Source organism: Pleurodeles waltl, chromosome 1_1 (assembly GCF_031143425.1).
Source record: "Pleurodeles waltl isolate 20211129_DDA chromosome 1_1, aPleWal1.hap1.20221129, whole genome shotgun sequence".
Classification (NCBI taxonomy): Eukaryota; Metazoa; Chordata; class Amphibia; order Caudata; family Salamandridae; genus Pleurodeles; species Pleurodeles waltl.
Window position 1 is genome coordinate 906,950,029 of NC_090436.1, and position 13,558 is coordinate 906,963,586.

The 13,558-nt window shown below is 46.7% G+C and overlaps 1 protein-coding gene across 1 annotated transcript in view; it reads right to left on the reverse strand.

The window, feature by feature from the left end:
• Positions 1-13,558, reverse strand: part of UHRF2 (ubiquitin like with PHD and ring finger domains 2) — a 690,531-nt gene that overhangs the window by 515,022 nt on the left and 161,951 nt on the right. The window contains exon 3 of the mRNA XM_069230126.1: positions 9,772-10,034. Coding sequence (XP_069086227.1) covers positions 9,772-10,034 — 263 coding nt within the window. The remainder of the gene's footprint in view (positions 1-9,771; positions 10,035-13,558) is intronic.

Sequence of the window (13,558 nt, forward strand, 5' to 3'; positions counted from 1 at the left end):
TTTTGAGACAAACGCTCTTGAATTTTTTGAGGTGGTTCATATGTGCATCCCATTCTCAAAATGAGGCGTCTGTGATTAAAGTTTGTTCGGGTGTTTCCTTCAGAAAAGGTAATTTTGCTAGTAGATTATGAGATATGGTCCACCAGGTGAGAGATTGACATGCACTGTGTGTCAGATAAATCTGATCTTCACAACAACCAGTATTCTGCGATCATTGATCCTCTAGAAAAAACTGCAGTGGTCTCATGAAGAATCATGCGTTTGGAACTATGAATATGCAGGATGCCATGGACCCAAGAAGAGATGCTTTTCAACAGACGGTTGGTTTGATTTGCTGCATTAAGTGTGCACATTTCATTTGAATTGTTGACACTCTCTCCTCCGCTGGAAACACTTTTTCCTTTTGTGTATCTATTTTTGCCCATACAAACATGAGGGACTGAACTGGTGTGGAAATTTGATTTCTCAAAGTTGATTTGTAAACCTAGTTTGGCCAATAGATTTGTTGTGATGGTGAAGTATTTTTTTGCTTTCCATAGAGAAACGTTATGAGCCAGTCGTCTAGGTATGGATACAGAAAACTTCCTCTCTTTCTTAAATGTGCTGCTATCACTGCCATGCATTTGGAGAAGGTTCAGGGTGCTGATTTTAGGGCAAAAGGAAGCACTGTGTATTGGTAATGGTAGTTTCTGAATAAAAATCGCCTAGGATGATGAGAAACTAGAATAAGGAAATATGCACCTTGTAGGTCTATTGTGCTTAGCCAGTCATCTTTTCTTATGTGGGGGTATATTTGGTGGAAGGATATCATCCTGAATCTTTATTTTGTGATATATTTGTTGAGGAATCTGAGATCTAGAATTGTCCAAAACCGCTTAAAAAACTTTTCTTTTGGACTAGATCAGTGCTTAATTTGAGCCGATGGTTTCAGGTGTGGGACATCAGTACTTATTTTGGAGGGCAAGCACTTATTTTTCTGCCTCAAGCATTTACTGAAAGCAAAATACACATATGGAAAAAACAGAGGAAGAGAAAAACGAAAAAGCGTCACACATAGAGAAACCAGAAAGCTGCAAGAGTGGGCTGAAAGGGCAGGGAGTGGCTGTAAATGGATTAAAGAGGTCCGAGATGGCTTCAGGATGACACTGCCTCAGTATTCTTTGCTTACACATTGAATTGCAGGAGCTGTATGTTTCAGAGGAGGGCTCTAGGCACCAGCACATTTTTATTTACAAATTAGGCGCTGGACTAGACAGTACCTTAAATCTATCTGAGGGAACCTTCTCTATTGCTCGTTTCTGCAGTCTAACAAATTACTCTTGTTGTAGGTTGCTTAGACAAGACGATGAGACAGACAGTGGATAAGCAGTTGGAAGAGTGTGCTTGAACCTGAGAACATATCCATTTTGTATTATGTTTAAAACCCATCTGTCCGAGGTCATGGCTTTCCACACTTTCAGGAAGAATTTCACTGCTCCCACACAGGAGTGGTAAACTGTGGAGGGTGTGTCTGATTTTCATTGCTTGTTGTGTCACAAGGTTTTGCCTTTGTACTGTGAAGGTTTTGTTGGAGCTGACCTCCTCTTTTGGAATTGTCTTTGAAATATCCTTTGAGATTGTTTCTGCTGTTGTGAATATTGATAAGGACATCTAGGGTTTGAACCCCCTGAGAGTAGTATTGCCTATATCTAGATTTATACTGCTGTCTGTAGATTGCTCTCTGTTTTTCAAGGTCTACAGCCTTTAGTGTTTCCACCTCATTCTGCAGCCCAACAACTTCCTCCTCAGTATGCTGTCCAAATAAAGGGGAACCTGAAAAAGGTAAATTGGCTATTTTCAACTGGGCATCAGGTTTTAGGTTTGTCACAAGGAAATGCCATGACAGAATGAGGTAGTCGAGAGTTTGACAAAATCCACTGCTACACTAGTAGATTGGTTGGAAATTAGTGAGCCCTCGTTAACCATTTCCATAAAATCTTGATGTCTGTGAGTTGGTAAATCAGACATAAAGGACTTCATTCCATCCCAGATTTATCAGTGATATCTGGCTAGGCAGGGTAGCAGCACTGGCATTTCTTAAGTGAGTGGAGGCTGTCCCACAGATATTTTTTCCAATGGCAACCATTCGCTTGCTCTCCCTATCCGATGGAGCTGTGGATTCAGGTGCAGAAGCATCTCTATGCCTCATCGCCGGATTCTGTTGCACAAGCCTGTACATTTTGGGAAGTCATGGTGTGGCACACTTTAGTATATCCACAGTAAGGAACTTTTCCTCTACCATGTCTAGGAGACTAGGAAGAAGAGGTCTTGGAATTGTTCTTGGCTGCAAAGTTTCAATGATCACAGATACTGTTGGTTGAGGTGTATCCACATTAATGTTCAGTTTCACAGCACCTCTTACTAATATATCTTGAAATATAAGAATATTGTCCAGTGGTGATATCCTAGAAGTGGAACGAGACAGAAAGGTCAGAGTATAGGGCAAATGTGTTGAGCTGGAATGAGGCGATCTTGACCTTGATCTGGAGCGTGAGCGTGAGGGGGTCATAAATCCTCTGTCAGAAGGCGTTCTTGGAGGTGATGGAGACCGAGGTTTCCTTTGGCTAATGCGTAACGTGGACATAGCTTTAGAAAACCTTTCAACTGGAACTAGATTCAAAGAGTGTAAGGAACCTGTAAAGGGTCGTCCACAGGTATTATGGGCCTTATAGGATGAAGTGAGGTATCTAAATGAACCAATGAAGCCTCCGACTGCTGAGATGCAGACGAATGCACAAAGGGAGACATAGACCATCCTGAGGAACAGGACAGAGTGATCTAATGTACTCTCGACCTCAAAACAGGTGTGACTGACATTGTGCAAAGTCTTCTTTGCTGGAACCGGAGTCTTCGAAGGAGAAAGATGTGTTTTGGACACTGAATGGTGTGTCTTCGATGTCGACATCAAATGATACAATTTTGATGCTGAAAGGTGAGATCTCAACGTGGATCACTATGTCTTTGACGCAGAACGAGAGTGTGACAGCGGTGAAGTTGGCGCTTTCATAGTCTTCAACATCAACAGGGGTGATTGCAATCTTGCTGTCGACTTGCAAACTGGGCAGTGATGATGCTGCATCAACGCCAACCCTTCCTTAGTCGGTGAACAAGTTGGTGCCAAATGTTGCGCCGTTCTTGATATCGGTGAACGGTGCCAATGACAGAGTTGCTTCAAAGCTGATGTCGGGGAGGAGATTTTTTTATCTATAGATCTTCTCTTGTGGGAGTCAATACCAGATTTTCAATGCTTTTTAGCAAAAAGATGAGATGGTGATCCGTCTAGTCATTTTCTCCTCTTTCTCCCTTTTTTCTGCTTCCATGTCTTGCACCAAACCTCGCAGTCTAATGCCCTCACGGTCTTTTGACTGCCCTCTTTGACATTTTCTGACAAATATCACATAGTTTTGTTTAGTATGATTGTGAAGGAGAAACGAGATAGACTTTATGAGCATTAGAGCTTGCCTTGTTTCTTCTACTTGACGGGCAGGTTGTATAAAGAGAAGGTATTCTGATTGAAATATCTTGTCAGCAATAGAAAAAGACAAATTTATGTGACAGAGGGGGATGTTAAATTGTCAAGTACAATGCTTTTGCAAGTGCTTAAGATTCAAATAAGGTGTTCAGAGATCCTGCCTAGAGGAGCTTGAAAAAATAACGGAGTCTCACAGGCAAACTGCCACTACAGTGCATTGTGGGATGGGGTGCTTCTGCGGTTCTTAAAGGTATAGGCTTCTTTTTAATCTCTGTCAGTGTTAGCCTATCAGGATGCATTTTCTCCTCGTGCTATTGGTATTACAGTAGCCTTTTCCATGACAAATATTCAGAGGTTACGTACTAGCTTCAACTATTTTTCTACAGAATTCAGAAGGAGCATACACCTCTGATAGACTACAATGAGACTGTATGGAAAATTATTTTGAGTGATAAACATTCTTCAACCACATTTTCCTTGAAGTTTAACTATATTAAAGGTGTTCTGGGGTCCGCGCAGGTTGCAGTGAAATTATTCAACCTTTGACTATCAATGAAGATCCTACGATGCAGAAATGTATTTATTGATGGCTCAGCAGAGCCACTAGGTTGCCGGGTACTACAGTTCTTGGGTGGACTTAAAATACTATTTCACTGATGGCTTACCAGTGCCACAAGGGTTTGAGTCCCTATCTTTCATAGGTGAAGTCTATACAGTATTTTACTGGGCATAACAGTGACACTTCAGTTTGGGTTCCACTATCTTTTGTTTTATTTTATAGGGTTGGAGGTTAGGGGTGTAAATAATAATGTTTTCTGGTGCATCAACAGTGCAATTAGGGGTGAGAATCCTATTGCAGCAAGAGGATCTCAGAACATAGCTCATTTTGAGGGTGCACATTTCAAGTTTAGACATGCCGGCCTTGGCACATGCATTCTTAAAGAAACACAGTAAAATGTCACCTGGATTCAAATTAGCAACAAAGACTTGGGCTGTCTAAATGTAACACACTAGGAGCTAGATGTACGAAGCATTTTGTAAAGTCCTAAACGGCCCGATTTGCAATATTGGGCAGTTTGCAACCACAAAAAATGCTTTTTGGTTGTACATAGCCCAAAGAGTTATTCAGTAACTTTTTTACAGACTCACTATTTGAGTTTTGCGATTCAGTATTTGGAAGGGGCATCCCTTCCTAATACCGAGTTGGAATGGTATGTACGAATGTTTTGCGACAGAAATGTCATCACAAAACATTTACATTTTACTACCATTTGAAAAATGGTGATAACCCATTCGCAATTGGGAAGTGGTCCCCCCAAGGGTCCTCTTCTTTGAGAATGGTTGGTAAACTATTTTTTAAGAGCAGGCAGTGGTCCCATGAGCCACTCCCTACTGTTAAAAAATTAAACTTCCAAGTTTCATTTTTTTCTTTCTAAACACATTCCATGAGCTACATTAAAAAAGCATGATTGCTTTGTTTAAAAGAAATCACAGATATGGTGGTCTGCTTACCCAAGCAGGCCACCATCCCTGTGATGGGTGCGTTTCCTAGTTGGTCAAATTGCAACCTACCCCATTGATATTCATGAGGTAGGTCTATTTGCAACCCAGTAGGAATCGCTACATTAGGATCAGTGCTTTCTTAATTGCAATTCGTGGGAAATCGCAATTAGGAGATCCTAATGCATAACTTTTGTATATCTAGGCCCAAGCCTCAAATGACACAGGTTTGTGCCTGCTGCCTGCAACAAACTGCCTCATATTTTCCTGCCATTGTTTCATGTGTAGGGGTGCTGCTAACAAGTTTGAAGGACACTCTATGGGCAAGACCAAACAACACAAAACTCAGCACTGACAGATGATATTGCACCCCACAATGTTTCATCGTCCGTTCCCTGGAAAATTGGCAACTACCTAATTGTCCACTTGGACAGTGCTTTCGGAGTGGGCAAGAGGTCTGAAACAGCTATAGAAATGTCACAATATAATCCAATCTAATAGTGGGAATGGCCTAAAGATATATAGACTAAATTGAAATCTGTGACTAAGGTACAGTACAAATATAATTTGATCCACAGCATATTTGACTACTGGTAGTAAACAAGCCATTGCCAGGATGTAGAGTAAACTGTAGCTGAAAATGCTGTATTTGGTAATGTTGAAGCATGTCTAAGAGATTATGTCTAACATACTCTCTGTGCTACACAAACCCAAGTTATCAGGCAATGCACAGAACATGTCTTTATGTTCTAATCCTAGTAGTAAGGGACATTCTCTAACCTAGAGATAATGTACAGCCAGGTCTCTCACCATGTTGGCTACCAGAATGCTACGTATTTAAAGGCCAGGTAGAACAAGAAATCCACCCGCTCTAAACGTGTACCACCTTGTATTGCATAAGAAAGTGTGATTATTGTCCTAATATCACGTTCTGGGAGAAAAAAATTACTAGCCAGAATTCTAAGTTAAGGTCAAGATGAACACCCTGGTGATGCAAAAGGGCTACTGATACCACAATCACTTGTGAAAACCATGGGAGTGAAAATGGACTGGAAATAGTCGGATTCACTATAAATCTTAGATATTGACTGTAATTCTCTTCAAAGGAATGTGAAAATATGTGCCCTTCAAACCAAGCAATGCCATTTAGACTTGTCATTGAATGGCCAGGAGGATGTGGGAAAGAGTTGTCACTTGGAACTTATTTAGAGGAATATAATGAGGAATCGTAATTCCAGTACTGAATGCAAGCCACCCCCTTTCTTGCAAACCAGACTATACCGGATTTAGAAAGCCAACCTCTTTTTGCCAGTGGCCCAATCTGAATGGCTAGTTTTGGACAATGGGGGATATTTAATTTGTCACAATGTGTGCCTGAAGTGGGAAAATTAATAGGAGGTGACAGGCAGCAGCCTCGTTACATAAAGGGGGAGGGTAACCAGATCTTATTATGTGTAGAGGTCAGCGACCTTTGCACCACTACATGCCCCCTATGGAAGGCTGAAACTCCTGAAAAACTCCTGAGAGCACTTTAGGTATGATGGATTTAGAAAAGGAGGAGGACTGCAATTGCCTTCTTTTATTCAAAACTCGACCCATGTAGGGTTGAAAAAACTGCTAAGGGACTCACAGGGGCTGCTTGCATAACCTGTTTGCCTGTTGACTAAATAGCTAGACCTTCCGGGATAGCTGGTGAAATGTTTAAGCGGGGAGGCTAGATTCATGGGCCTAGCATTCACTTTGCCTGACAAGTTCATGACAGCTTTTTCTTCAAAGAGACAACGGCCGTCAAAGGGCACATATAAATATTGAGCTTGTCTATCATTGCATCCAGGCATGATTCTTCAGCACAGCCATGGGGCCCATGCACCGAGCTACTGTATCACCCGTACAAAATGCAGTCAGCACAGACTGATTTTCCTATCCTGAATCAGGTAACAAAAGGAGTTCCTCATAAAGTCCATAACTAAATACTACAAAGGTGAGGGCAAAGGTCAAGGAGACAATTTGCAATGGCTGTCAGCTTCGCTGATGCAAAGACTTTCCCATCAAAAGTGTCCAGTGATTTTTATTTGTTGTCTGGTGGAGAAGTGTGAAAAGTGTTCTTTGAAGCAGCTGAGGATGCTGCTGAAGCTCACTGTTGCCCGCCCTCGGCTTCTCATATTTTTCTCATCAGGGCCTCATTAAATGGCAGAAAATGAACGGAGGTCTGCTTGCCCAATTCTAGTAATTTGAGCACACAATCTTGAAGAAGGAGCTATGTGAGACTTGCCAAGACACCACAGACAGTCCTTAAGGGGGTCTTTCAAAGACACTTGAAGAAAAAATCTGAGAAGACTCAAAAGCTCCGGGCCCTATGCCGCTAGAAAAGCAGAAAAAAGAGCCAATATCGCCACCTTCAGTGGCACCATAAATTGAACACGGACGTTTTTTCTAAAGGTATCCTGTGGTGCAACTGAAGATGTGAGACAGTGCCACCAGGCACGGGTGATGTGCTACTGCTGGAAAATCTTCTGGATCCTGTTTGACACCCATACGAAAACAGGAGCCGGTAACTATAAGAACACTAGTTTTACTTGTGAAATCACATTTCTGTATTGCTTCCTTATACAAAACTTTAAGCTATATAGTACTTTTACTGCTGGGCCTCGGGTCACCTTTTGATTAAAAAAATAAAATAAAAATAGCTTTTTTACAGTCAAGTGGTTATCATACACTATGGGGGTCATTCCTACCCTGGCGGTCATAGACCGCCAGGGTAGGTGACGGAGGAAGCATCGCCAACAGGCTGGCGGTGCTTCCGGGGGCATTCTGACCGCGGTGGTAAAGCCGCGGTCAGAAAAGGGAAGCCGGCGGTTTTCCGCCGGCTTCCCGCTGCCCCAGGGAATCCTCCACGGCGGCGCTGCAAGCAGCGCCGCCATGGGGATTCTGACCCCCTTCCCGCCAGCCTGGTTCTGGCGGTTTTCACCACCAGAACCTGGCTGGCGGGAACGGGTGTCGTGGGGCCCCTGGGGGCCCCTGCAGTGCCCATGCCACTGGCATGGGCACTGCAGGGGCCCCCTAACAGGGCCTCACATTGATATTCAGTGTCTGCGTGGCAGACACTGAATATCAATGTGAGGCCCTGTTAGGGGGCCCCTGCAGTGCCCATGCCACTGGCATGGGCACTGCAGGGGCCCCCTAACAGGGCCTCACATTGATATTCAGTGTCTGCGTGGCAGACACTGAAAATCGCGACGGGTGCAACTGCACCCGTCGTACACCAGCAACTCCGCCGGCTCCATTCGGAGCCGGCTTCCTCGTTGCTGGTGCTTTCCCGCTGGGCGGGCGGGCGGCCTTTTGGCGGTCGCCCGCCCGCCCAGCGGGAAAGTCAGAATCACCGCGGCGGTCATTTGACCGCGCTGCGGTGTTCTGGCGGGGGAACTTTGGCGGGCGGCCTCCGCCGCCCACCGAAGTTAGAATGACCCCCTATGTGCCATAAAATTGAGCACATAAAAGAATTTGAAGATTGTGAATAATATTGATGGACACCCTTGTAAGGAAATAAAAATAAAATCTAAGAATACTCCTTTTTCCAAAGTATCCGTAGTCTTACCTTTATTTTCATGCTCTTTCAGACATAATAATAATACAGATGTATAGAGCACTAAGCTGCCCAAAGGCATCCCAGCTGTAAAATATGTGAAATGAATCAGGCACAAGGAGTTTGCAGAGAGCTTAACTAACACTGAATAGCCAAATTTTCAACATCTTTCTAAAAAGGTCTTCTTTGTCCATAAGCTGTAAGGCTCATGGAAGATTATGTCATTCCTTGGTCGTCGAAAAGGAGAAGAGAGTCCACCTCTTTTTGATAATCTGTTCCTTGGGGTTTTGAGAGAAGGTGGCCTCCTGAGGAGCTCAATACTTTAAAAGGACTGTAATGAATGAGCCTTTTTCTGAAGTATTTTGGTCCGGTATTATAGACAGCTCTCTGGAGAAACACTAAAGTCTTAAAAAAAATACTTTTTTTTATCAGCAGCCAATGAAGTTGTTTCTGATGAAGCACTAAGGACATTCTAGATGGTATATTCAAAATTATGCAAGTGAACATGTTTTGGACAATTTGTAATCGGTTTGTCAATTGCTGAGGGATCCCTAAATAGGGAACATTAGCATAGTCAATCCTCGTGGGGATTAAGACTATGGTTATCTTGATCTTATTCAGGAGCAAATCCAGTGTTAGTGTTTTTATTAGGAACCTGCGGAGAGAAAAGCACATGCCTGCCACCAAAATCATCTGAGGGCGAAAGTAGAGCTCATTATCAAATTTCACTGCAAGACCTTATGCCACAGAACAGGGCTTGAGGGGAAGCGGGATCACCCAACGCCTTTGGCCACCAATCATCTTAAACTGGGTATTTTTTTGTCAGTTATATTTGCAAAGTAGTAAGATCTGGACTGCATCCTGATTGTTTCAGATACCTCTTGTAGAGCAATGCTGAAAAGCGTGTCTGGTATGTTTACCTTGCAGACACATAAATGGACAGCCTTCTACGTCTTTGACCCTGTTACTTAATTGTAGATAGGTGTTCCGTCATTTTCAGGCTATTCATCACATTCCATCAGACAGTATTACAGCTGCTCTTATCTATGCTTCTTTTTTAACTGTAATTCAGAAGAAAAAAACAACTTTCCCCCCAATTAGCCAAAAAATAACTTTCTTTGGCAGCTTGCTGTGTCATACAAACCAATCAGGCATCCTCATAAGCTTGTGCACTTACTCGTCATATCTGATATGATAAATTGTATCCTCATCATTGTCCACCTCATCCGAATGAGAAGTGGAAGGTGCAGAGTCCGAATTGTTTAAATTATATCTGGAATAGTCCTGGCTTATGTTGCCATTAGTCCTTTTACATTTGTTCCCACTCTTTGCAGGTGACTTTCCGTTATTATGTCCTCTTGATGCACGGGTTACGTTTGCTATGTGAGCTTCAAACCAGGCTGCCATGGTTTCATCACGAGCGTCCACCAATTCATTAATCTGAAACAGAAATCACCTCATTGAATCAGTAAAAGCCATCGTACATTTGAAGCCTTTGTAGCGGCATGCAAGTACACCATGCATTACGTTTTTCGATGTGGTATCTGGTAAACATAAAATGACAATTTAAAATGATATCTGTTTCACACTACCACTAACATAATCATTGATAATATCCACTTTTATCCACCTTAAAACAATTATTAAAGCAATTTTGTTTTCCAATGAACACAAATTAAGAAATCAAGTTAGCGGGGGCGTGGCTTCGGGCGTCAAGATGGCGGTCGCACTCTGAGAGTGCTCTGGACCCCTCCGTCATCCGCTCGAAGTTACTGCAGTCTACCGACTTGATGGCGCCGTACTAACTGTCCCAGCGGGTTCCCTGACCTTTGGGGATCCTGTCATGGCGAGCGGAGGTGGAAAGTAAACCCTGTGCACGCGCCGCGGCCCGGAAATCAAAATGGCTGCCGGAATCGAGCTGCCTCGGCGGAGCTGACGCTGAGGTGCCGGCCCCCTGGCGTGGCCGCCTCAGACCGGGGACGCCGCGCTCCGGGGCGCGGTCCACCGTGGACTGGGGGAGCGACGCGGCGTCGGCTTGCGAGGGGGGCTCCTGGAGACCTGGGCCGCCTCTGCGCCCCCTACCCGGCGGCGCTGGCTGCAGAGGGCCGTGGCGGCTGAACTGCACTGGGGAGAGGACCCGTTGGATTAATCCGAGGCGGCGAGGCGGCGAAGCAGCTGTGGGGAGGATGTGCACCCGCGGCCGCACGCCCCTGGCGCCCTGATCGAGGCGAGTGGCATGCCGGAGAAACGCGGTGAGCTGGGGGTGTGAAAACCCCCGAGGGGGTGACCCGGCCCGCCGGGAGCTGTGCTGAGGCTCGGGCGCGGCGCGCTGGGAGGAGCGGTGCGGCGCATCCAAGAGAAAGGAGATTCCCCCCCCAGGTGGGGGGGGGAAGAGGGAAAAAGAAAAGAGAATTAAAAAGTGGAAAGAGAGCCTGGTGGCTCGGGCTGCCCCCCCCGGACCCCTAACCTGGTGGGGCCTACCGCTGATTGCCATAGCGGCCTGGAGCCTGCCGCGAACCGGACTGGTGGAAAGGGGTTTCCCCAGGCTCCCATCAAAACGTGAAGCCGCAACATAGACAGTGCGCATCCGCCGACTTCAGCTGTGGAGACCAGTGGCCTGGCCGGGGTAAGAGTGGACCTGCCACAGAAGCATCGGGCCCCGGGGTGTGGAGAGCTGGATCCCAAACCAGAGTGCCTTCCTCCTTCTCTCCTCCCTCCCCCTGCACCCAGGGTGGGACGGGAGGACTGTCGGGAAGGGACTGACTGGCTGAGCCCCCCACGTGGAGCCGGTGGTGGAGTCGTCCCCCTGGGGCCCGGGGAAGCATCGATGTGATCGGAGGGAGCTCCTGACTTCGTGGCCTTCCGGCGATCCTGAACTGGGGGTGCCCGACGGGGTCCCACACAGAGCCGGGCAACTCTCCGAAACTTCCCCTCTCCGCTTGACGACGCGGCCCGGCCGAGGGGAGGGGCGGACCTGCGACTATTGCGCTCCAAATAAAGAATTGAGACCGCACAAACCTGCCTATTATGACAGAGCCCCACCAACGGATGCCCCCCTCGGATCCCCAGTAGTGGAGAGCGCTCCAGGGGCTGAGGCTCGGACTGAAGTACCTCAAGAAACAACATAACCGACCCTCCCCCCCTTGTGCCAGGATGGGGAGGGACAAGGCGAACAAACAACCTCCGGCCTCCCAGCAAAAGATCGACCAGTTCACGACGCCGGCAGGCCCGTGGGGAGAAGGAGACGCGGCTAATGGGGACCCGGCGCTGGACGGAGTGAGTGCCATCCTCCAAGCAATCCAATCATCGCAATCAGCTGTGGAGACCAAAATCGGAGAAGTACGAGAGGACATGGACCTTATTAGGCAAGACCTCAGAAACGCAGTGAGCCGAATCACCGAGGTGGAAACCCGGGTCTCCCAGACTGAAGACAAATTATCCGACCTTAGAACCAAAGTGGTACAGATGCAGACTCGAACCAGTGAGTTACACCGCCGTGCGGAAAACGCAGAAAATAGATTAAGACGCAACAACCTGCACTTCATCGGATTCACGGAGGGTGTAGAGGAAGACAAGGCTTCCGAATTTTTGGAGCGGTGGATCAAGACCTGGATGCCAGGTCAAACTCTTTCACCCTGGTTCGCGGTTAAATGTGCCCATAGGGCCCTTGCTCCACGCCCCCCACCGGGTGGCCCAAAACGCCCGATGATTGCACGCTTCTTTAATTTCAAAGATAGAGACAATATTCTTAAGGAAGCTAGATGGGAGAATCATAAAATCTTAATCTTCCCAGACTATACCCGTGAAGTTCAGACCCGCCGCTGGTCATATGAGCATGTCAAACAAAAACTTAAAGCAATGCAACTTTCATACATGCTCCTCTTTCCTGCACGGCTCAAGGTCCTTATGGCCGGAAAGGCGTACTTCTTTGAATCCCCGGAGGAGGCGTGGGACTGGCTGACTGAGGAGGGCGTCGGAGCCCAGAGGCGTACCAGATCCCGAAAGGGGAGGCAAAAAGACTCAGACATTCCTACGAACAGTGAGGCAGCTCGAGACCCTGGTTCACAGATGGAGAGGGCCCCCATCGAACCCCCGGGGTTTCGGGACTCGGCTCGAGCTGCAGATGACAACCGCCTGAGCCAGTCCCCGGTGCTCGGCTGATGTGAGTCGTATGGCTCCCATCGGGGTGTGCGGGGGAGGCGTGGGCCGCCCGGTTCGCACCTGCGGTCCCTGGAGGAGACATCACTGGTGGCTTCGTACCTCTTTAACGCATGCCACGTAAGGCTTGACTTATGACCGTTAATTGCAAATGATCCGACTAAAGGGAGGGGTCCACCACTCCAACGACAGTCCTTCTGGCTGTTTGGTTCTGGTTGGGTATTTGGGCGACAGATGCTTCCGGGGTGGGAGTATGGGGAGGGGGGTGGTTGGGGGGAGAAGAGTTTGAAACGGGTTTAGATAGTAATGTGTTGATCAGTTTTCCTTGTTACCTTAATATTTCATTGTTATGTTTGAAACGGTCGTCCCTAGGTCCACAGGCAGACACTCAGCACTGTATAGCAACCACGCAACCCACGCCTGGCCGTCACTAACCCAGATCATCTCATGGAACGTAAATGGCCTGTTAGATAAGATCAAGAGATCTGCAGTATTCAATACTCTCCGCAGATACTCCCCCTCAGTGGTCCTATTACAAGAAGCCCACCTCCCCGGGTCTAGGTGTCCTATGCTCGCATGAGGAGGATACGACAGAGTTTATCACGCGGGCTTCTCCAGAGGCTCTAGAGGGGTGGCTATTCTACTCCATCGTTCACTACCTATGGTGATTACAGCCACGCAATCCGACCCACAGGGCAGATTTGTAGTCACGGGGATACTTCATGGATCACCGCTAAACCTTGTATGTGTATACGTACCCCCTGCCGGGACTTGATGCCTTCTTACTCTCGCTCTGCCAGGTAGCA